Here is a 21,233-nt window from a genome sequence, read left to right as displayed (position 1 = left end):
CCCTTCCGGACCTCCATCTCACCGTGTGAATGGGTGGGTCCCTACCCCTTCCGGACCTCCGTCTCCCGTGTGAATGGGTGGGTCCCTACCCCTTCCGGACCTCCATCTCACCGTGTGAATGGGTGGGTCCCTACCCCTTCCGGACCTCCGTCTCACCATGTGAATGGGTGGGTCCCTACCCCTTCCGGACCTCCGTCTCACCGTGTGAACGATGGGATAGTGCTGCCTACTTCCCCGCGTTCAGATGACGATCGAGTAACATCAGCAGCGACAGTGATGGTTGCAGTTACAGTTCGCACCGGTGAGAGCTTGCTGGTGCCCAGACGCTGCACAGACCCCTGCAGAGGTACCCGCCCCTCCGCTCCTCACAGCATCCCCATGAGGCGGGAGCCCTCTGAACCCCACCTTGCAGAGGAGGACCCTGGGCCTTTGAGAGCTGAAGGAGGTTGTCCAGAGTCACCTGGCCATAACATCAGGCAATGGAAGCTTTTGTTGGGAGTCTTTTCCTAATGTAGAAGTGATATACACACATTTTTTAGAGTTCAGAAAAGTACAGAGTGAGAAAATTAGCGGGCAGACCTCCTCAGAGCAAGCTCCAGCTCACAGTGCATTGCAGAGCCGGCCACAACTTTTAGGAAGGCCGGAGACATACTGTGAAACTCTCTGCAAACGTGGAGATGGATTCCTCAGCAGGCCCCTGCACTCCGGCCCAGCCGGCCCAGGCCCAGCCATGAGCACACCGTGGTGCCTCCAAAGCAGCCGGGGCCTCCAGGGCTCCTTGGACAGGCAGCCGAGGCAGCAGCCAACTGATGCCCAAGGGCTGTCTCTCCAGCTCTGGAACTCTCTCCCGAAGCTTCAGCACAACCCAGCGACTTGTACGTGCCCCTGGTGGCTGGAGGCATGAGGCTAGAGGCCGAGAGGACTCCTCTCCTAGAGCCGTGGGAGGCACATACGTGTCACAGACACACTGAGGCACCCCTCGTCCTGGGAGCTCTGAGCCCCCAGAGGCTGGGGAGGGCCAGAGGAACATGGCAATCACAGCACATGTTCAATGAGCCGGGGCTGCGTGCGTCCCCTGCACAGAGCTCAGGCAGGGCTGGGAGAGCCAGATGGGAGGGAGGCGTGGCCAAGCCTTCCGTGGCTACAGTCCAGCCCAGAGGACAACGGTGTGAGTAATTCGTGTACAAGGGACCCCGGGCCCCGCGACGCGCCACGATGCTCAGGCTTCATGGGGAGACCCACAGGCTTCCCAGGACATGGAATTGGAGCCCAGGCGAGAGGACGAGGTGGGCAGAGGCATTCAAGGACCGGCAAGTCACAACAATGGAAGGGACTGCGGAACAGCATCTGGCTCCCACACTCAGGCTCCGGTCCCACGCTGTAGTCTTGGCCAAATCACCGAACTGCGAGGAGCCTCCGTTCTCACATCTGTCAAATGAGGATAAAGAGACCCGCCTCCCAAAGCCGATGTGAGGATTCCACGAGAAGAAGCGTAAACAGAAAGTGCCCAGCCAGCGTCTGGCACAGAGCGGAGCCGCAGGCCGGGCCGGCTCTTCTTTCCCAGTGGGCCTGAGTGGCTGCTGGCTTCCTGCTGCCGGGTGGGGGTGGGAGCCGCAAGGAGACGTGAGGTGGAGGAGGAAGCGTGGCAAGAGTTGACTGGCGCTGTGGCGCTCACAGAGGCACCACCTCTCCTGAAGGGCCCATCTTCTACTCTGGGAGCGGGGCCTGCCACCGTCCCTCCTCAGCCTGCTAACCCCCAGCAGAAACAAGCCGTCGATGATACCGTCCTTCCTTCCCACCCAGGTTGCTTTGGAATGTGGAATTTGGGGCCCCAGATGTGGTCTGCTGGAAGTGAACTCACGGACAGGGTGGAAGAACAAGCGGGTAGAAGTTCACCTCCACGGTCACAGCCTTTGTGCTGGTTACCAGTCCACCGCGGCCGCACGGACCTTTGTGCTGCCGGGACCAACTGCCAGGACCTGGGAGCCAGCGTGTCCGCGACAACCATGGCGTGAGGCTGGGGCAGAAAACTGTTGCCTGCTTTGGCGTGTAAGGAGCTCTGGTGGCGCAGCGGTTAAGTGCTTGGCTGTTAACCGAAATATCAGTGGTTCAAATCCACCAGTCGCTCCACAGGAGAAAGATGTGGCAGTCTGCTTCCGTAGGGATTACAGCCTTGGAAACCCTAGGGGGCAGTTCTACTGTGTCCTACAGGGTCGCTGTGAGTCAGAATCGACTCGCTGGCACAGGGTTTTGGTTTTGGCACTGTGGCTTTCTGGTCCTCTAAGTGCTGCGCTTTGGATTGGCTTCTTGGCCAAATCAGACGGATATCTTGCCTTTCCACATCACTTCTCCTAAAATATTTCCCTTGTTCCACTTAGGAAGCACTAGAAGTCCATAAGCCGCAATTCATTTCTCGCTCGCGAGAGAGGCTGAAGAAACTGGAACACATGGTACAGCAGAGGAAGGCTCAGCGGGGCGAGAACCCAGGGCAGAAGCAGAGCCTCCTACCCGTCCGTGCCAACAAGAAGCAGTTCACCGTCCCCCATCCTCTTAGTGGTAAGCTGCAGGGGGCTCCGGAGGGCGGAGGGGACAGGGACCCTCAGGGCTGCCCTCCGCCTGGGGGAGATGGTCCACTGGTGGCCCTGACAAACGCAGGACTCGTGCTAGCTCGGAGTGGCCAAGCCTCTGCCATAAAGCCTGCTCTGGGAGCCGACCCCGTTTGAGAGACAACATATGGGCATTGAATTGAGTAGAAACAACTTGGGACGCGAATTTACCATTACATCTGGGAAAGGGGCCACACAACCGCAGCAGCCAGGGTAGCAAGTTCAAATTCTTGGCTCCTAATGGATATTTGCAAGAGCTCCCCTTTGCCCTTTAAAGATTGCAAAACAGATCTCAGGGCAAGAGGTTGACTCCAGCTTGTCTACATCAATATTTGTCACCTTGAAACCCCTCTCCTGCTGTGTGCTTAGGGGAGGGATGGCCAGTTGTCAGAGCACTGTTAGGCCGATGTCAGGCTGACCCTGAGGGAGGGACTGCTCATTCACTCATTGGGGAAGTCGTTATCTGGAGCCTTCTCGGCCAGGCACCGTGCTAGGAGCTGGAGATACCACAGTGAGCAAGACTGACCTCAGTCCTGTCTTCCTAGAGCTTATAAACAGACTATTAAACCAGCAAGAATAACAAGAAGAGACGAGGACGAGACGGGGGACCTGAGAGCATGTACTTAGGGGCTGCCAAGCCAAATTGTAAAATCTAGAGGCCTGGACAAACCTCAGGGCTATTTTTTTTGGATACAGGAACTTGAACTCTCTTCCTAGGAAAATGTCCAGGTCCCTGGGAGGTGAAATCATGGGTATAATTCTGCCTGAAAGTCCCCTGAGGAAATACCCATGCTCGGCAAACATTACCAAGATCTTGCTGGGGGCCCGGGCGACGGAGGAGAATGGTGTTGTAATAGAATTCCTCTTGACCTCTGTGGTCCATGGGCGGGCTGAGCCTCCCTTCTTCCCACCAAGAGCACTGCTGGGAGAGCTGTCTAAATACCCCAGGAAGGGTGGGCTTGGCTGTGTCCTTCTCACGGCCAAAGAATTGGCAAAACACTCTCCACTCCTTCTTAGGCGATGCTCTCTGGAATCTAAGAAAAGAAAGTAAACAGAATGTATACAGAGCTCCCCACTGAGAAACGTGTCTCTAACCAGCATTTCAAGTTGTTGGCAAACAAAGGCTGGATTTGGATGGGTGCTCCAAGGGGCTGTGTAGTCTCTGGTCCAACAAACAACGTTCTGGGTTCAGGTTCAGACTTCTCAAGTTCCTGTGAGAAGAAATGTCAGCCACCGTTGGGGATCCCCCTGGGGTCTTCGTTCCCTACACGTGCTGTGGGGAGGGCTGGGTGGTGGTGCCCGTGGTGTGTGTATCCCTTGTGGTTGTCGTTAGTTGCCCCTGAGTCAGCCCCGACTCCTGGCAACGTCACGTACTACAGAGTGAAGCGTTGCCCAGTCCTGCACCATCTTCACAGACGCGCGCGGAGGCCATTGCTGTGGCCCCTGTACATTGTGAGCGCCTTCTAAGCAGGAGCCCATCTTCCAGCACTCTCTTAGGCAATGGTCTCTTGTGATCCATAGGGTTTTCACTGGCTAATTTAAGAAGTAGATTTCCAGGCCTTTCTTCCTAGCGTGTCTTGGTCTGGAGGCTCTGCTGAAACCTGTCCGCCATGAGTGACCCTGCTGGTATTTGAAATACTGGTGATACAGCTTCTAGCATCACAGCAACATGCGAGCCCCCACACTGCAACAAACTGATGGACAGGTGGTGGCTTTTGAAAATACTGCTCGATAAAAATGGCTAGTTGCCAAATCTGTTGTCAACAAGTATAAAACGATTCCCCTTTAGAGGAGCACATAGTCACATCCACACAACAGATGGAACTGAGCCTTTGAGGTCCGCTCCCTTCCTTTCACAGAGGAAGAAACAGTCACCCAGACCCACTGGGGAACGGCTCAGTGTGGTGCTGCTCGGCCGTCTCCAGCTGTGGCACACGGCCGGCGCCGATGGTCTGGAGCGCCATCCTGCCGGGTTTCAGAGGTGAGGTTGCCGTGGCCGTGCCCGAAACAAAGGTCCTCGCAAGTTCACATTCCTGTAACTGAAAAATTTAAACCTCTGTGTAATAAAAGATGATTGAGTCCAGTTGGGAATTAAATATGTGAGGTATCTTTTCACTCCCCAAGTTCCAAGACCGTCTGGCAGCCAGGACATTCTCAGAGTGACTCGCCGGCATGGTTTTACGGCCACTGGGCCCTTCCCTGCGGTGTTTATGTGTTGACGAAGCTTTACTTTCATGTTTGTGTGTATGGGGTCAGTTAAATCCAACAACTTCTGAGACCGGAGCCGGGTGTGAGCTCGTGGGGCAGAAGTGGGTGGGGGCGATTAAGGCGCTGTTAAACAAGTCCACGGTGCTCGTCTTCAGCCTGTCTGCTGGCAAGATTATAAAGGCAAAAGGCAGATGAGTTTCCTGTACGTGAGATTAGCTAATAGATCGTATGGGTGGCCAAGCTCTGGCTACAGGGTCACAGCGTGTGGTAAGAAGACAACTCAGGTTGGCTTGCTGTCCTGGGGTAACTGCCTCCAATCAGGGCCACTCTGGGCTCAGCCACAGACCTGAGGGGGGCTTGTGGGAGTGCTGGCAAGGGACAAATACCCACTCTGGGCTACTGGGAAAAGTGATGCCGTGACCGTGCAGGGAGCTTTTCAGGAGGGCCAGGCACACTTCATGTAGGCTGATGGAGTCTGAGCGGCCTTTGAGGCTCAGAGGCGGGGTGACATGTACGTGTGCCTACATGGACGTGTGTACACAAGCACGTGTGTGCATATGAGTGTTAACTGGGGTTAGGGCTTCCTGTTTGGAAGTGGGGGGTTTTCATGAACACCTGGAAACTGCAGAATCTGGGAAGTAGCATCCTTGATTCTGCCTGCAGATCCAGCCCATCCTGCCTAACCGTCTTCACGCCTGTAGCTTGAGCTCACAAAACCAGTGACTGTGTCTCTTTCCTGCCGGGAGCCACCTGGCCCCCCTTTGTGTGGCTGTAGCAGTGACACAGGGCACTTCTTTTTTATTTATTTTTTTAAATTGTGCTTTAAGTGAAGATTTACAATTCAAGTCAGTTTCTCATACAAAAATTTATACACATATTGTTATGTAACCCTAGTTGCTCTCCCTATACTGTGACAGCACACTCCTCCTTTCCACCCCTGATTTCCTTTGTCCATTGAACTAGCTCCTGACCCTCTCTGCCTTCTTGTCTCACCTCCGGCCAGAAGCTGCCCATTTAGTCTCATGTATGTACTTGAGCTAAGAAGCACACTCTTCATGAGTATCATTTATGTCCCACAGTCCAGTCTAATCTTTGTCTGAAGAGCTGACCTCAGTAATGGTTTCAGCTCTGGGCCAACAGACAATCTGGGGGCCATGTTTTCTGGAGCCTCTCCAGTCTCAGTCAAACCATTTAGTCTGGTCTTTTTACTAGAATTTGAGTTCTGCACCCCACTTTTCTCCTGCTCCATTAGGGACTCTTCGTTGTGTTCCCTGTCACGGCGGTCATTGACGGTAGCCGGGCACCATCTAGTTCTTCTGGTCTCAGGCTGATGCAGTTTCTGGTTTATGTGGCCCTTTCTGTCTCTTGGGCTGGTATTTTCCTTGTGTCTTTGGTGTTCTTCATTCTCCTTTACTCCAGGTGGTTGGGACCAATTGATGCATCTTAAATGGCCGCTCACTAGCTTTTAAGACCCCAGACGCCAGTCACCAAAGTGGGATGTGGAACATTTTCTTAATAAACTTTGTTATGCCAGTTGACCTAGATGTTCCCCAAAACCATGGTCCCCATACCTCCACCCCTGCTATTCTGTCCCTCGAAGTGTTCAGTTGTATTCAGGAAACTTCTTAGCTTTTAGGGTAGTCCAGTTGGCAGGGCACTTCTTGATTCATCTCTTCAGCAAGAACCCAGTCTGTGCTGGGCACCCCTGGCCTCCAGGAGCTTGCTGCCTACTGGGGGAAACAGGTAAAGAGGCAATGGCCTTGGGACTTGCTAGACGACCTGAGAGACGTTTGCCCCGGTTGCCTTGGTAACCCATAGGTGGGCGAGGCTGTGAGCCTGTGTGGCTCGTCTGGCACTGAACCTGCAGGTAGTAGCAGGTGCTCCGAGCAGCTCTCGCTATCCCATTGAGCCACCTGGTGGGACAGCTGTGGGTTCACCCTGTTCTCACTCCAGCTCCAGGCTCCCCCTTACCATCTCCCACAGGCCGGGGGCCCAGCCTCAGAGCCCCCCTCTGGCTTCTATCCCTGACCCTGCAGCCCTCTGCCCACCCCCACCCTTCCCAGCTCTCATTTGCTGTCCTTCCTTAACCCCGGCAACATTGGCCATCAGGGTCCCCCAGACCTGCTGATGGAACCTTTATCTGTTCACGCCTCTATCTTCATGGGCCCTTCCATGTGAAATGCCCTCCCTCCTCTTTGCCCAGCAAAATGTCACGGAACCTGGCAAGCCCAGCTCGAGTCCCACCTCTTCACGAAACTCTTACCCCAGGGACAGATTACCCAATAAGCAAGGTATGCATGGACTTATTTGTGCTTGCTTACTTATCTGTAGTGCACAACCTCACCTGTTTCAATTGCCCCTGCCCCAGGCCCTTTACTCTGCTCCTATGACAGGTGGCCTGGGCTACATGGTGGCTTCGCTTCTCACTGACCACTTGGCTGACCGTGACTCACAGGGCTACTCTTGCTCAGTGTTCCCGCCAAGTCAGACAGCCGGACCGTCCTCAAACACAGCCCATGTGGCCAGGAGCAGATGACCCAGTAAGCAAGGTAAGCATGGGCTTACTTGTGCTTACTTACTAATCTGTAGTGAACAATTTCACATGGGTTTCACCACATCTTGGAGAGACAGATGCCAGCCAGACCTAGAAGCAGAATCTTTGATGTGGTGAAAAAACGTGAAATTGTTCACTACAGATGATCTGGTAAGCAAGGTAGGCGCCGTGCTTACCTTGCCTATCGGGTACTAGGCCCTGCACCTGGCCTTGTTACTTTCTCTGCCCCTTCCCCCTCTGCCTGTTGTCACTCTCCCCCATGGCTCTCCCAGGTCACCACATTACCCTTCAAACATGCGGAAAACCCACGAGGAGCATCTCCTTCCTCCAGGAAGTCCTCCGTGACCCACCCAGCCTTAGTGTGTATCTCTCCACCCCACTGGAACACTCATGGCTTTCCGATCTCTCCCAGAGCACAGATCCTCTCCCCTCATTCGCTTTCTATCATTGTCACGTTAAGTGTGTTGGAGAAAGCTGGCTGGATTGTAGGCTCTGGAGGTGCACACCGCGCCGTGCCCCTCTGGCGTCCCTTACTGCACCCGGCAGATTAGACTGAGTTGATTCGAATTGCGCCTTCCGTGCTTCCCAAGGTGAGCCACTCAGAGTGTTCAGATCCGGGCGGAGGGAGCGGAATTCTCAGGCAGGCTCTGCCCGAGAATGTGCCTCGACTGACGAGTCCTGGCTGGAGCAAATGTTAAAATTAATTTGCACTCCCGGGGGATCCAGCTGGAGAAGTGACCCAGCAGCTCTGAGATGGCAGGGAAGCCGCCGCAGCAATAAAAATGTGCCGCCCGTCACGCAGTGAGCTGAGCGCTTGCTGCGCCGTCCTCCCTTTTGCCAAAACTGATCGCCTAAATGTTTTTCCAGAAAACATGCAAATAAATATCTGTGGGCAACGTTCCCGGTATTACTCACAAAGGAATTTTAACATGTGCTTATCAGACAAAAGTAAAGTTAGTTTTTACTTCATCGGTTCACACAGGACATAGCATGACTTAGCTAGAGCACCGTTTCTGCAGTGCCAGGGACAGTCACATGGACACGACCGTCAGTGCCCGTCACAGACTGATGAGAAAGGTGTTGGGCTGTGTTCCTTAAGAAACGTGGAAAGAGGTCAACTTTTGTCTATTGGTTAGAAGCAGACTTGAAAGACAGTGCTGCTTCCAATTAAAATACTGTAGGTAAAAACACCAAGTTGCACAGCGGTGGGGAAATGGTATTTTGGAAGATTCCTTTTCCCAACTGCACTGATTTTATTTTCCAAATCATTTTCCTGCTATCCCAGCCCGCGGTTCAGTAATAAACCTCACGGTGACACTGAGGACATCAATCTCCTTTGTATCAGTTCATTTCTAGAGCTGGCAACCGGCATGAGGTTTATTAATCATCTGTAAATAATGCAGTTTTGTGGTTCTCCAAAGAACACTGGGAAACGCTGAACTTGGAGCAAACAGTGAATTTCCACAACGACAGTTACTCTATCAGAAATGTACTAGATTTAGCTGTTCTATGGTGAAGTGTGTGATGTGGCCCATTATTAAAACTCTTTTAAATGAATCGTTTAAATTTGCCATCCTTAAAAAACACACGTATTTTTAATAAAATATGGGGAAAGTATATAAGGTTTTCTTTTTTATACCTACAGATTGACTTTCCAACAACCACTAATAATAGTTTTGAGAACTGAGAACTAATTACACTTATTAACGTTCCCCAGTTCACACTTCTCTCCCCGGAATCCCCTGGGTTATCACTATCCAAAATGCATTCCAGAGGAGACCGGTCCCTCCAGATTCCTTTGAGAAATGCTTTACACACTGTGTTATCTTGGAGGTTCACAACGCCCCATGCACGTTAAAGGCACTGATAAGTCCTGCAGCAAAGGAAACGGCTTAAATTTGTTTAACCTTGTTTTCCCTAAATGTCTTTGTTCTTAGAATGCTTTTATCCAATTCTTCAGAGTCCGCTTTTGGAAGCCCTATTCTAGGAATCCTTGGCTACAGAAATATCTACCATGTTTTGCCAAAGAACCCCAAGTGGAGTTTTAATCTGCTATTTTCCACAGAGATCTGGGGCTGTGGGAAGGTGGTCTCACTCTCATCACCTGCGTCACCTCGGTCTAGCAATGCCAGGGAGTGATGGCTGCGGGCCCACGGGGCAGTGGGCTCTGGTGCTGATTGCACGGTCTGTGGCCACTGTGCCTCGATGGACACGTGCCCAGTGACAGGCCCTACCTGGAGCTGTCTGGGCATGCTCCCCTGACATCTGTACTGATGCCACCGTGCTGGTGCCCAGCGCAAAGTCCTCCAGAAAAAGAGCGGCCAGTCACGTTCCTTTTGGGGCATGTTCCACAGATGTCCCAGTGTGAAATAGCCAGGGAGACGAGAGCCAGATAGACGGCAGGCTGGTCCATACCAATGAGCTGAGCACACGGCTGGAAGAAGCAATAAACTTCCCGAGAACTGGCTGCATATCTAGGGCAGAGGCCTGCCTTCCCCAGTGTCGCCTGCACAGGCAGCTGCTTCAGACAATGCCCCTGGGCCCCTGGGCGGGGGCCTGGTCATTAGCTGCCATGGCGCAGGGATGCCCTCCAAGTCCGGTTGCCAGATGTGTCAAATGAAAATACAGGACTCCCCATTACACTTGCATTTCACATCAACAATGAATAATTGTTTTTAGTATAAGTCTATTCCATGCATATTTGGGATATACTTATACAACATTTTTTTTTTTTTTTGGTATTGAGCTGAAATGCAAGTTTAACTAGGCATTCTGTGTTTTATCCGGCAATCCTGTTTGCAAGTCTCCACGTAGGGATTTTTTTTTTTCTTTATCACTTTTATCACCTTATTTCAGTGGTCCTCAAACTTCAGCAAGCATGAGTCACCCAGGGTGCAGTTCAGATGGCCAGGGGTGGGGCCAAGGATGTGCGTCTCTAACTAGTTCTCAGGTGATGCTGATGCTGCCGGTTCACGACCAAGCAGGTAAGTGGAAGCTGCACAGACATTAGCATTTAGATGAAAATATAAGCCCCACTTTGAGAACCTGGAGCCCTGGTGGTGCAGTGGTTAAGAGCTCTCTGCTAACCAAAAGGTTGGCAGTTCGAATCCACCAGGCACTCCTTGGAAATCCTATGGGGCAGTTCTACTCTGTCCTATCGGGTCGTTATGAGTCAGAATTGGCTCGACAGCAACTGGTTTAGTTTGGTTGAGAACCTGCCTCGTATCTTCTGCAGAGAATACAAATCCCGTTAATCCCATCAGTGACTCGATTCTGAGGTTTTTTACCTTCTTACTGTGGAACTCAGAGTCAGTTACTTAACCACCAGACCTCCCTTCCTTCCTGTAAAGCAAAGACGAGGAGCCTGCTTTACAGGCTCCTGTGGGGATGAAATGACACATGGACTGGGAGGCTTCAGGCTGGCACAGAGCACGCACTGGGACATGGTGGCGGGTAGCGCTGTCACTGCCACTGGCTGCTGCTTTATAGAGCGCTTTCATCAGACCATTCCCACACGTCCTCGCTGTGGGGTCATTAGGGTTGGGATTATCACATCTCAGAGCCTGGGTAAAGCGCCCGTTTCACAGCTGGTTTGCCTTCAGCTTGCAGAGACTGTACTCATTGTAGAAAAGACCATGCCTGGCTTTGCCAGCTGCTGCCAGGATCCCTGGGGCCGCTGTGCATCTCAGGCGACCTGTGGCAGGAAGGGGCCTGACCAGGAGTCCCCATTGTGAGCTGCTGGTCGTGAGTCAGGTCTGCTTAGTTTGCGAGTCTCTGGTCTTGCAGACACCGGGGTGGATTCGGTTGGCATGGTTGGGAACATCCGTGCTGAGCTTTCTGTTCTGAGGGTCCTTGGCCACCTGCCATGGGGGTGACCCGAGTTAGGAGGTGGTGCAGGAGAGGTTTTCTAGGGAGCTGACAGAGGTGCTTAAACCTCGCCATCCCTTGCTGGGTCTCCTGAGGAGTAACCGGGAATGACCATAAAGAGTAAACACATGGCACCTTCAGCCGCAGAGATGGAGTGAGGTGGGGGCAGGGCGCTGGGTGGGGAGGAGGAAGCAAATGAAGGAGGGGAGACACCCCTTGTCCTCTGGGGTTCACGTGCCTCTTGGGGAGAGTCAGCCAGGAGGACAGCTGTAAACCAAGTCCAGTATACACCAGAGAAGACCATGAGGAGCAGGGAGGAGAGGCGCCTGACAAAGGCTGCGCATCCACCCGACAGGGTCCGGGCCCAGGAGAGAGGCCGGGGCACCTCCTGTTTACTTTTCTTTTCTTCATCCTGCTTCTCCTCGCTGGAAGGGTCTGAGAGCCTCGCTGCGTTTTCAGCCTGTGCCATCAGCCTCTCCGTCATCCGACCATGAGGTGATCGGCGCAGCGTCACTTTCCTGTAAATGCTGGCATCTGTGCAGCCTCCACTCCCTTTCCAGGCCCTGGAGAATGTGTCCACCATGTATAATTGTCATTGGTGAGCAGGCTTCCACGGAACGCTAGAAGTTGTCTTAGAAAAGTGAGAATGTCCGTCCAACACAGGATTTCATCGGCTCAAGAGCACTTCTGGGACAAACTTTGAGCCTTTGGGACGCCTTTGTCTTTGTCCCGTGGAGCATGCGTGGTGTAATTTCTAGAGATGCCTTTGTCCTGGGAACGTGCACAGTGTAATTTCTTGAGACAGCTTTGTCCTGTAGAACGTGCACGGTGTAGTTCTGGAGACGCATTTGTCCTGTAGAACGTGCACGGTGTAACTTCTGGAGACACCTTTGTCCCGGGAACGTGCACGGTGTAATTCTGGAGACGATTTTGTCCTGTAGAACGTGCATGGTGTAATTCTGGAGACGCCTATGTCCTGTAGAACGTGCACGGTGTAATTCTGGAGACGCCTTTGTCCTGTAGAACGTGCACGGTGTAGTTCTGGAGACGCATTTGTCCTGTAGAACGTGCACGGTGTAACTTCTGGAGACACCTTTGTCCCGGGAACGTGCACGGTGTAATTCTGGAGACGATTTTGTCCTGTAGAACGTGCATGGTGTAATTCTGGAGACGCCTATGTCCTGTAGAACGTGCACGGTGTAATTCTGGAGACGCCTTTGTCCTGTAGAACGTGCACGGTGTAGTTCTGGAGACGCATTTGTCCTGTAGAACGTGCACGGTGTAACTTCTGGAGACACCTTTGTCCCGGGAACGTGCACGGTGTAATTCTGGAGACGATTTTGTCCTGTAGAACGTGCATGGTGTAATTCTGGAGACGCCTATGTCCTGTAGAACGTGCACGGTGTAATTCTGGAGACGCCTTTGTCCTGTAGAACGTGCACGGTGTAGTTCTGGAGACGCATTTGTCCTGTAGAACGTGCACGGTGTAACTTCTGGAGACACCTTTGTCCCGGGAACGTGCACGGTGTAATTCTGGAGACGATTTTGTCCTGTAGAACGTGCACGGTGTAGTTCTGGAGACACTTTTGTCCTGTAGAACGTGCATGGTGTAATTTCTGGAGACACTTTTGTCCTGTAGAACATGCACAGTATAATTCTGGAGACATCTTTGTCCTGTAGAACATGCACAGTGTAATTTCTGGAGACAACTTTGTCCTATAGAATGTGAATGGTGTAATTTCTGGAGGGCTAATTAGTCCGAGATGGGCCACTCGCTGTTGACGTCAGGCAAATTAGAGGTCCCACTATGGCGATCTGAATAGAAACAATCTGCGTAACTAGACTTAAATCTTGAAAAGCGTGATGTAATTACTGTAGAGGCTGCTCTGCCAGCTATTCATTGGCTCTTAAATTGCAGCGTTGTGATGTTAGAACACAAGTGTTTAAAAAACCAAACCCACTGCCACCGAGTTGATTCCAACTCATAGAGACCCTATAAGAGCCCCTTTTTAGCGGAAAATCCTCTAGAGCTTCCCCTCCTAAAACATGCCCCAATTCCATTCCTTTGGGGAGGCCCAGTCTTTAGTGGAAAGAGGATTCAGGTAGGTGTGCTGATTTGTTGCCTGCTTGCTCCGGGCTGAATTCTCTCCAACAGGCATCTCTTGGTTTTTGTGTTTCTAAGATAGAGGAAGCACATGTCTGGAACATTCTTCAAAGTATGCAGGGTGACTACAGAAAATAGGCTTCTGGGAGGGAATCGTACTAATAATAAATCCCGTGTGAACTTGATTATCATTTAGATTACTTGTTCAATAGGGAAAATGAAGCTTTGCAGTCAGTGCTGTAGACAAGGGCTCAGTGTGGAGGAAACACAACCCTGCTCATATACAACCCATCGCCCTGGCGTCGGGGTGAGGTTTGGGGATGCTGTCAGCTGTCTGAGTATTGAGGCCACCTGTCTGTGCACACGTGCGCATGTGTATGTGAGCTGGGGGTTGTCATGAACACCCACATGTGTTTCTAGAGATTAATGAGATGTCGGGACTCAGCTGCTGCCCCAGAGTGGCCCAGCAGCCCCCAAATCTCTGTGCCTCGCTGTTTGCTGACTTCGAAACAGGTAAGTGTTTAAGCAAGCCTGGCCTTGCCAAATCCAGTTAACAGCAGGCCCTGTAGTTAGGGTACAGTCATGAGCCAGGAAGCAAGAGAGTCTGAAAAAAAATAAAATAAAATGGATTTTCCAGAAATACCAACCAAAAAAAAAAAACCAAACCCATTGCTGTCAAGTCAATTCCAACTCATAACGACCCTACAGGACAGAGAGGAACTGCCCCATGGGGTTTCTAAGGAACAGCCGGTGGATTCAAACTGCTGACCTTTTGGTTAGCCGCTGTAGCTCACCGTAGCTCTTAACCACTGTACCACTAGGGCTCCTCCAGAAATAACGAAATGGGAAATTTACCTCAGTAATTTTATTGGAAAAAAAAAAAATCTATTTAAATGATCGTTATTGTGTGCCGTCAAGTCAATTCCAACTCATAGTGACTCTATAGGACAGAGTAGAACTGCCCCACAGGGCTTTCTTGACTGTGATGTCTACAGGAGCAGATCGCCAGGTCTTTGTCCCTCAGAAGTGGCTAGTGGGTTCTAACCGCGTCTTTCAGTTAGCAACCTAGTGTCTTAAACTCTGTGCCAGCAGAGCCTCTTATCTGAATGATAATGGGCGGTGAATACAACTGCAGCTCCCTTTCCGCCATATTCTTGCTTTAGAACACAGGAAGCCTCAAGGAAAATCCATAACGAGCCTTAAGCAGGCTGAGAATTGTTCTCACTAGTCACTTTAATTTATGAAGGCAGAATTTCCACAAGAAGGGAATCGACTCCTGGACTTCAATGTGTTTCTGAACAAAGCGTGTGCAGGAAGACTTTCCATCCCATGAAATGAGATCCCCAACGCGTCCTGCTGCGAATGTCTGGAAGAGCTGGCTCTTGTTACGGGCTGGTCTACGTGGGCCTGATGCCATTCTGCCCGGGCTCACCCTTCCCCCTGCCTGCGGTCTGGGTGCACCCCTTTCTCTTTCAAGACTCAGCCCTCCTGTCTCCTGCTATGGGGTCTCCCCAGGCTCTCTTCCCTGGGAGACTGTCCACTCCCTCCATGAGGCCTCCGTCTCCCCCTGTAGACTTCAGTCCTGGCCTCCAAAGCGCCTGTGTATCTGGCTCTCACCCTGGACTCTGAGCTCTGTGTCTTGTTTATCCTTGTGTCCCTACTGCCTATCACCAAGGAGGTAAGAAAAGAACAACTGCTAAATGAATGAGTCACTCACATCCAAAGCCTGGGAGTCGTCCTCGATTCTTCTCTCCCGGCCCCATAACTCATCTTTCTACATGTCCTGGGTGGGATGAATCCCGAGCCCTCCCACATCTCTGCAATTCATCAAATGGGCTTGGTGCTGTTAGGAAAACTCAGAGTCAACAGCCACCGAGGCAAACCCTTCCCCAGGGTGTGGGGTCCAGCCCACAGCTGGGGAGGGCCCTCTTGGATGCAGACCTGCTGGTTTTGCACCTAACAGGGGCTGCTGGGTCCGGCAGGCTGAGAAGATGTCAGGAAACAAAACAGTGGAGGTGCCAGAGAGCTCACATTAGCTTTGTTTCCTCTTAGAAATAACAACAGAGCTTAACAGTGGTATCAGGTGCTTTAAAGAACCAAACTAAAAGAAAAAAAAACAAAACCTTATTTCACAGAGTTCACCACATGAACTGAATTGCCATTAGGACCGTCTTACAAATGCAGTTTGCAATGTTTTTATCTCGGTGGGACACCCTCCATGTGTCTACTTCGCCTCGCCCTGGCCTTAACTAGCTCCCAAGGAATGCTCATCCTGACCTAAGTCTAATTCTTGGTATGAGGGCCTTCTCCCTGTCTGAGTAGGAGTCTTCTAGCGATAAGACATCTGCTCGCCTAAGGCCTTACTGACTCCGCGTTTCTTTGGAGATGCGGTTGGGATTCTTCTGTGGCCCTAGGCTCTGGCCAGGCCCAGTGGGTGGACACGGGAGACATCCTGGCCCATCGGTGGCGGTGCTGATTGTCCCTGCTCTTGAGGCCCCTTTCCAAACGCTGGTAGCATGTTGCTTTAATTGGAAGGTTCTTCTCGATTCTTTCACCTTTCTCCTATTTCTCCTCTGAATCTTGTCTCTGAAGTAATGGTGCCATTTTTTTCTTTTATGTTTAAATAACTAGACAGAGTACATGCTTGCCACTGTGTTGTTTTCTGCTTTGTAAATCAGTAGCTGTGTTCTATTTCTCCAGGAGAAAGAGCATCTGAACTTCTTAGTGTTCATGTCTCTATCCCACTTTCTTGGATATTCCTGGAAAATTCTGCATGTTCTCAAACCAGAGAAGTCTTTGCTTGTTCCACTGGAGGGCTGAGCTGTGGGGGGAGGCCCAGCTGTAGGAGGCTAAGAGGACCAGATGGGGGTCTTCCCTGGGATCACAGCCCACTCCAGCTCTGAGGCTAGCAAGGACGTGAGTGCCTGTCTGCTTATGGTGGATGAAGGTCAGAGGAGCTGGTTACTGTCCACATGTTCCAGAAAGCATGCCAGCTGCTCAGATACACCCCCATACAACAAGTACCCCAGAAGCATGTATTGGCTAATCTATAGGGCTGAGAGCCCCATGGGGATTTCAGAGTTATTGGAGAAGGCCCGTGGGTACACACGATTTTGTTAACACATACCACTTTTAAGTGTGCTATCTGTAAACATCGTTGTCATTAGTAATATGTAGTTAACATTGAAAAGCAGTCCAGATTCCTAGTGGTTTGGCCATTGCATACTTTCTCAATCCAAGGACACTAAATGTATATTTCCATCATATTGTCATCCACTGCATTTTCAAACGTTCGAAGAGGGACAAGGTGATCATCACCATGTAGAGGCTGTGTATCCCTGCTCTCCAGAGGGCTATAGGCTGGAGTGAAAACTCCTGCTCTCGTAAGTGCTCGGGGATAGCGGGACATGTCGTTGTCCTAGAGGCATCATAAACCTGCTGTGGAGATCCTTCTGCGGGTGAGATGGCCTTGCACCCCGGGGTGATGCCGAAGCACATTTTAACGCCACCCTGGCACTTCTGCCAGGAAACCATGACTCTGTTGCTAAATGGAACATCCAAAGAAGTCTCTCTCTCTGAAGTAGGTTAGATGCCTACTTGGACTTCACGCTTTCATTCAGCTGTCATCAAGACCAGCTGTGTAGGTTGACCACTCCATCCATACAACCATTTACAGTGTCTGAGCCTCCACGGAGTCTGTGTTATTTGTAACAGCCTGTGGCTTAGAGTGAGGATCGATAACAGAGTGCCTGCTGAGTCTACCGTGAACTTTTCCTAGACGTGTGCTACCTTCCCGACCTGAAATTCATCCACTTTCCATTTTTTCCAGATAACTTGTTCAAGCCCAAAGAAAGGTGCATTTCAGAGAAGGAGATGTACACGCGGTCTAAAAGGTACTGGGGATTGTGTCACGTGGAGCCAAGTGTCTGCTCTGTTAGGGCATGTGTGCAGCCCACCACGTAGAGGGACAGCCCCGCGCAGACTGTCACCGGCCAGAGTCCTGGGCTGACACGTCTCTTTACAGCTGGGGGAGGAGACACTGGGGGTGGCTGAGGGATCTGGTGGGGCCACTATTTCTAGGTCCATATTTAAGGTCTCAGGTCTTCCTGGCCATAAATCTGGAAAGCTGGCTAAAAAGGCGCTTTTGTTACATTTGCACCTCTGAATGTCAGTGCCGCTCTTGGAACGAGCTTAGGAAAGCGGTAGGTCTTGGATTCTGAACTGACCCAGTAACTGGGCTCTGAGAGATCCCGAGACTCTTGACTGGAACTCTCCTGCGCCTTCTTGTCATGGCTCTGGGCAGGTGCCATTTGTCACCGTGCACCTTTGAAGCTCATTTTATGAGGACGAGAGAGGGTGTTTCTCCTGAGAGCCTTGGCTGTGGCGGGGCCTTGAAGGAAAGGGTCCGAACTTGGAAGCTGATGATGCGTGGGAGCCATAGCCAAGGCCCTCAGGCCGGCCTTCCGTGCACTCCCACCACGGCTGCACTCGCTCCCTGTCCTGCCGGCTGGGGGCTGTTCCAGGCTCCCTCTAATTCTCATTGACCCACGCCCATAAAGGCTGCCGTTCTTTCTCAGACCTGCCTCCTAACCCAAACGTTAACAGCAGTGTTGGCCAAGTTTAGGCGAGTAAAGTGCCACAGGGTTAGAATAAAGTGTCTAGCGTTAGGAGTGCTGATAATTAATCAGATCGATTGGGCACTTAGAGGAACTATGGACACGGGAAGAGTACTGTTCCCCCCACCCAGGCACAGTCTCTGCTTCTACCACGATTGTGTCCTTTCCATGGCCATTGGCCAACTTTGATCGTGTGTAGGGACTCTTTGTGGAAATAAGGAAGTGAAAGTGAGGAGAAGGGAGACAGCTCCATTAACAGCCCGAGTCATAGCATTCTAACTGGGTTTTGAAAGGGCCACTGAGTTTTCAGACTTTCTGTTTTAGAAGTACAAGTTTGTGTCTACCTCGTGCCAGAAGCATTCCCTTTCCAATTTAGTGAAAAATTTCAGCCAAGTCCTCCCCAAACCCAAAGCTGCTATAACTGAGCCTTGAAAACTAAGCAATTAAAAGAACAGATCTCAAAGCAGCATCTGTGGAGAGAGAGTATCACCCTATCCTTTCACTGAAGAGGAAACTGAGGGTCAGAGTGGACAAATGAGCTAGGTAATGCTGCACCGCCAGCCCTTGGCATCCGTCGGCTGCAGCCAGGTCTCCTCTGATGGACTCAGTAATTGAGTTTTCACTGTGCTCTGTGGCCTGGGCCCCAGGGGAGCTCTGACCCTGACTCTCAGCCCTCACTCATGTACAGAATCACCCCAGAAGCTCTTTTTGCACTCTTTGTGATTGATTATATTGTGAAATCCCATTTTCATTTTAAAAGTTCAAACAAAGGCAATAAACCTGAAGCCCCTCATGGCCAAGTACCCAACCCTCCTTCCACCCAGCTCCTCAGCCCTTGCCCTATTTCCAGAGACGTCCACAATTATCAGTGTTTTGTGTATCCTTCCAGGCCTTAAATTTTATGTGTACATATACAGTTACACAATTTTAACCATAAATGGGATTGTACTACATATTATTTTTCTACAGCTTGCCTTTTTTTACTTTAAAAAACATCCATGAGCTCTTTCTGGGTCAGAAGATATAGTTGACTTTTCTCATCGGTTTTAGCTATCTGCAGAATATTCCATTGTATGGGTGTACCATACGTTACTGCAGAAGCTCTTTTATGAGAATACTGAATCAGAAGCTCCAGGAATTTTTATCTGAAGCTCCCCAGACAATCCAGATGATCAATACGAGGAAGACAGTCTACATAGGTCTAAAGGAATTTCCACGCAGAACTTGGGAGCATGTCAGCTGCTGACTCGACTGTCTTCTCCCTCTGATGCTTTCCAGCATAGCTGCTGACCGTGGCACTGTGTGCCAGGCACCGTGTAGGCACGAGCATTTCCCGAACTTCATGGGCTGCTTTTTCGCTATGTGATCGGGAGACGGTGTTAATGTAGCGATTAACAGTCAAACAGACCGAGGTTCAAATCCCAGCCCACCGGATCCAGCAGACAAGTCTCCTGACCCCTCTGGGCCTTGGACTCCTCATCTATACAACAGTGGGATGTTAACAGGCCTCTTGCAATTGTTGCAAAGATTGAATGAGATCATTCATGTCAAGTGATTAGCCTAGTGCCCGATATCCAAGATGCCATCTGCTAATATTGCCATTGTCACTTGTTTTTATTCTTTGTTATTATTATCTGAACAGTGGACCATCTTAAACAGATTCTGTCTGGCTTTCTGACAGGAGAAAGTGATGTCTGAGCTGAGTGCCGAGAGTATAGCAACCCAAAAGCTCAGGCTACAGTGATTCTCCTGCGTCAGTGGATTCCAGCAGAAGTACCCGTTGGCGTCGGTGCATGGACAGTTTCTATTAGGAGTCAGGAAGAAGTGCCTAGCAGAGGGGTCCCTTGGGTCCTGCTTGTAACTTGGCAGCTCCCAATTTACACGGGGGCAAGAACCTAATGCCTGTGCCTGAGATCTTGCTGGAAGTGGCTTAATTTAGAAACACAATAGGTTAAGTGGTAAAAATCATACACATACAAGTGTGTTTTATTCCAGTATAAATTCTGCCACTTCCGTTTATTTCCTGCTCATTTTCCAAGGCACAAGAAGGCAAAATTCGTGTGGCAAAAAGGTATTTTTATGTAGACTTTTTTTTTTTAGAGCACTTTTAGGTTTACGGAAAAGCTATGCAGAAATCAGAGCATTCCTGTGCGCCCCCCTGCCCCCGCACACGGTTTCCCCTGTCACTCACACCTGGCGTTCAGGTGGGACATTTGTTATAACTGGTGAACCGGCATCGGTACCTAAGTATTCACTGAAGCCCGTAGTGGACACCAGGGTTCCCTCTCTGTGTGGTGCGGTCCTGTGGGCTTTGACAAACCCATCACACTCTATGTCCGCCAGGACAGCATCGTGCAGGATAGTTTCCCTGCCCTTACAAACACCTGGGGCGCAGGGCGTTTTCACAGAGGTGTTTGGGGGCAAGGCAGAAGGTTTGGAACCCTCCATGTGCAAGTATGCGGTTTTTATCACAGAGCATGGAGGGACAAGGAAAGTAACTTCTAAACACATAAAGGGCCTGTCAGCCTCGCTCTCCGTGTGCTCTGCCTGCTGAGCAGCTGCACTGCCCTGGGAGGCCCGAGACAGGGCGTCCTCACCTACCACGCAGCCCCACTCTGTGACTGTAGGGAAGCCCTGGGTTCTAGCATCGCAGAATTTCGGGGCAGCCCGAATGCAACTCATCTTCCCTTTGAACTGTAAGCGCTGCTGACCAGACGGGCTGCATCACCACCACAGGCGCGCGTCGCGCGCCGCCACTCAAAATGTTTTGTGGTCTGTTTCAGAATCTATAATAACTTGCCGGAAGTTAAAAAGAAAAAAGAAGAACAAAAGAAAAGGGGGATCTTACAGAGTAACAGGCTCCGTGCCGAAGTCTTCAAAAAGGTAATGGCTTGGCCGCCCGCGGGTGTGTCAAGGGTGCGGAGCAGGGATGCAGGATCTGAACGTGACATCTTTGTTTTCCTGCCTCTCCAGCAATTACTGGACCAGCTCCTCCAGAGGAACGCAGTCTAACGCAGCCCACCCTGCCAGCCGCACCACAGGATCTGGGATGACTCTGGACTGGACAAGCCATTAAAGTTCATGTTATCTTCATTCTGCAAAAACACTTCATCTACTTTTGATTTTTTTTTTTTTTTTAATAAAGGGAAAGATAGCTTCCTGAGTTACCAACCCAAACCACACAGAGGTAGAAACCCTGGAAGGCAACAGGTCAGCAGATGGGTGCCTGCCTGGCAGGGGGCCATCCTCTGTATAGCCTGCTGGCACACCACCTGCAG

General features: G+C 51.0%; 1 protein-coding gene across 2 annotated transcripts in view; it reads left to right on the top strand.

Moving 5' to 3' along the window:
* Window positions 1–20,967, top strand: part of CUNH10orf90 (chromosome unknown C10orf90 homolog) — a 224,596-nt gene extending 203,629 nt beyond the window's left edge. For both annotated transcript variants that reach the window (XM_023729902.1, XM_004374931.1), the window contains 4 exons: window positions 2,379–2,556; window positions 17,169–17,232; window positions 20,739–20,838; window positions 20,929–20,967. In XM_023729902.1, coding sequence (XP_023585670.1) covers window positions 2,379–2,556; window positions 17,169–17,232; window positions 20,739–20,838; window positions 20,929–20,967 — 381 coding nt within the window. The remainder of the gene's footprint in view (window positions 1–2,378; window positions 2,557–17,168; window positions 17,233–20,738; window positions 20,839–20,928) is intronic.
* Window positions 20,968–21,233: the final 266 nt, after the last annotated feature.

Source organism: Trichechus manatus, unplaced genomic scaffold, assembly GCF_000243295.1.
Source record: "Trichechus manatus latirostris isolate Lorelei unplaced genomic scaffold, TriManLat1.0 scaffold00031, whole genome shotgun sequence".
In the NCBI taxonomy this organism is placed as follows: domain Eukaryota; kingdom Metazoa; phylum Chordata; class Mammalia; order Sirenia; family Trichechidae; genus Trichechus; species Trichechus manatus.
The sequence above is the reverse complement of the archived record's forward strand: the minus strand, read 5'-3'. Positions and strand labels throughout refer to the sequence as shown.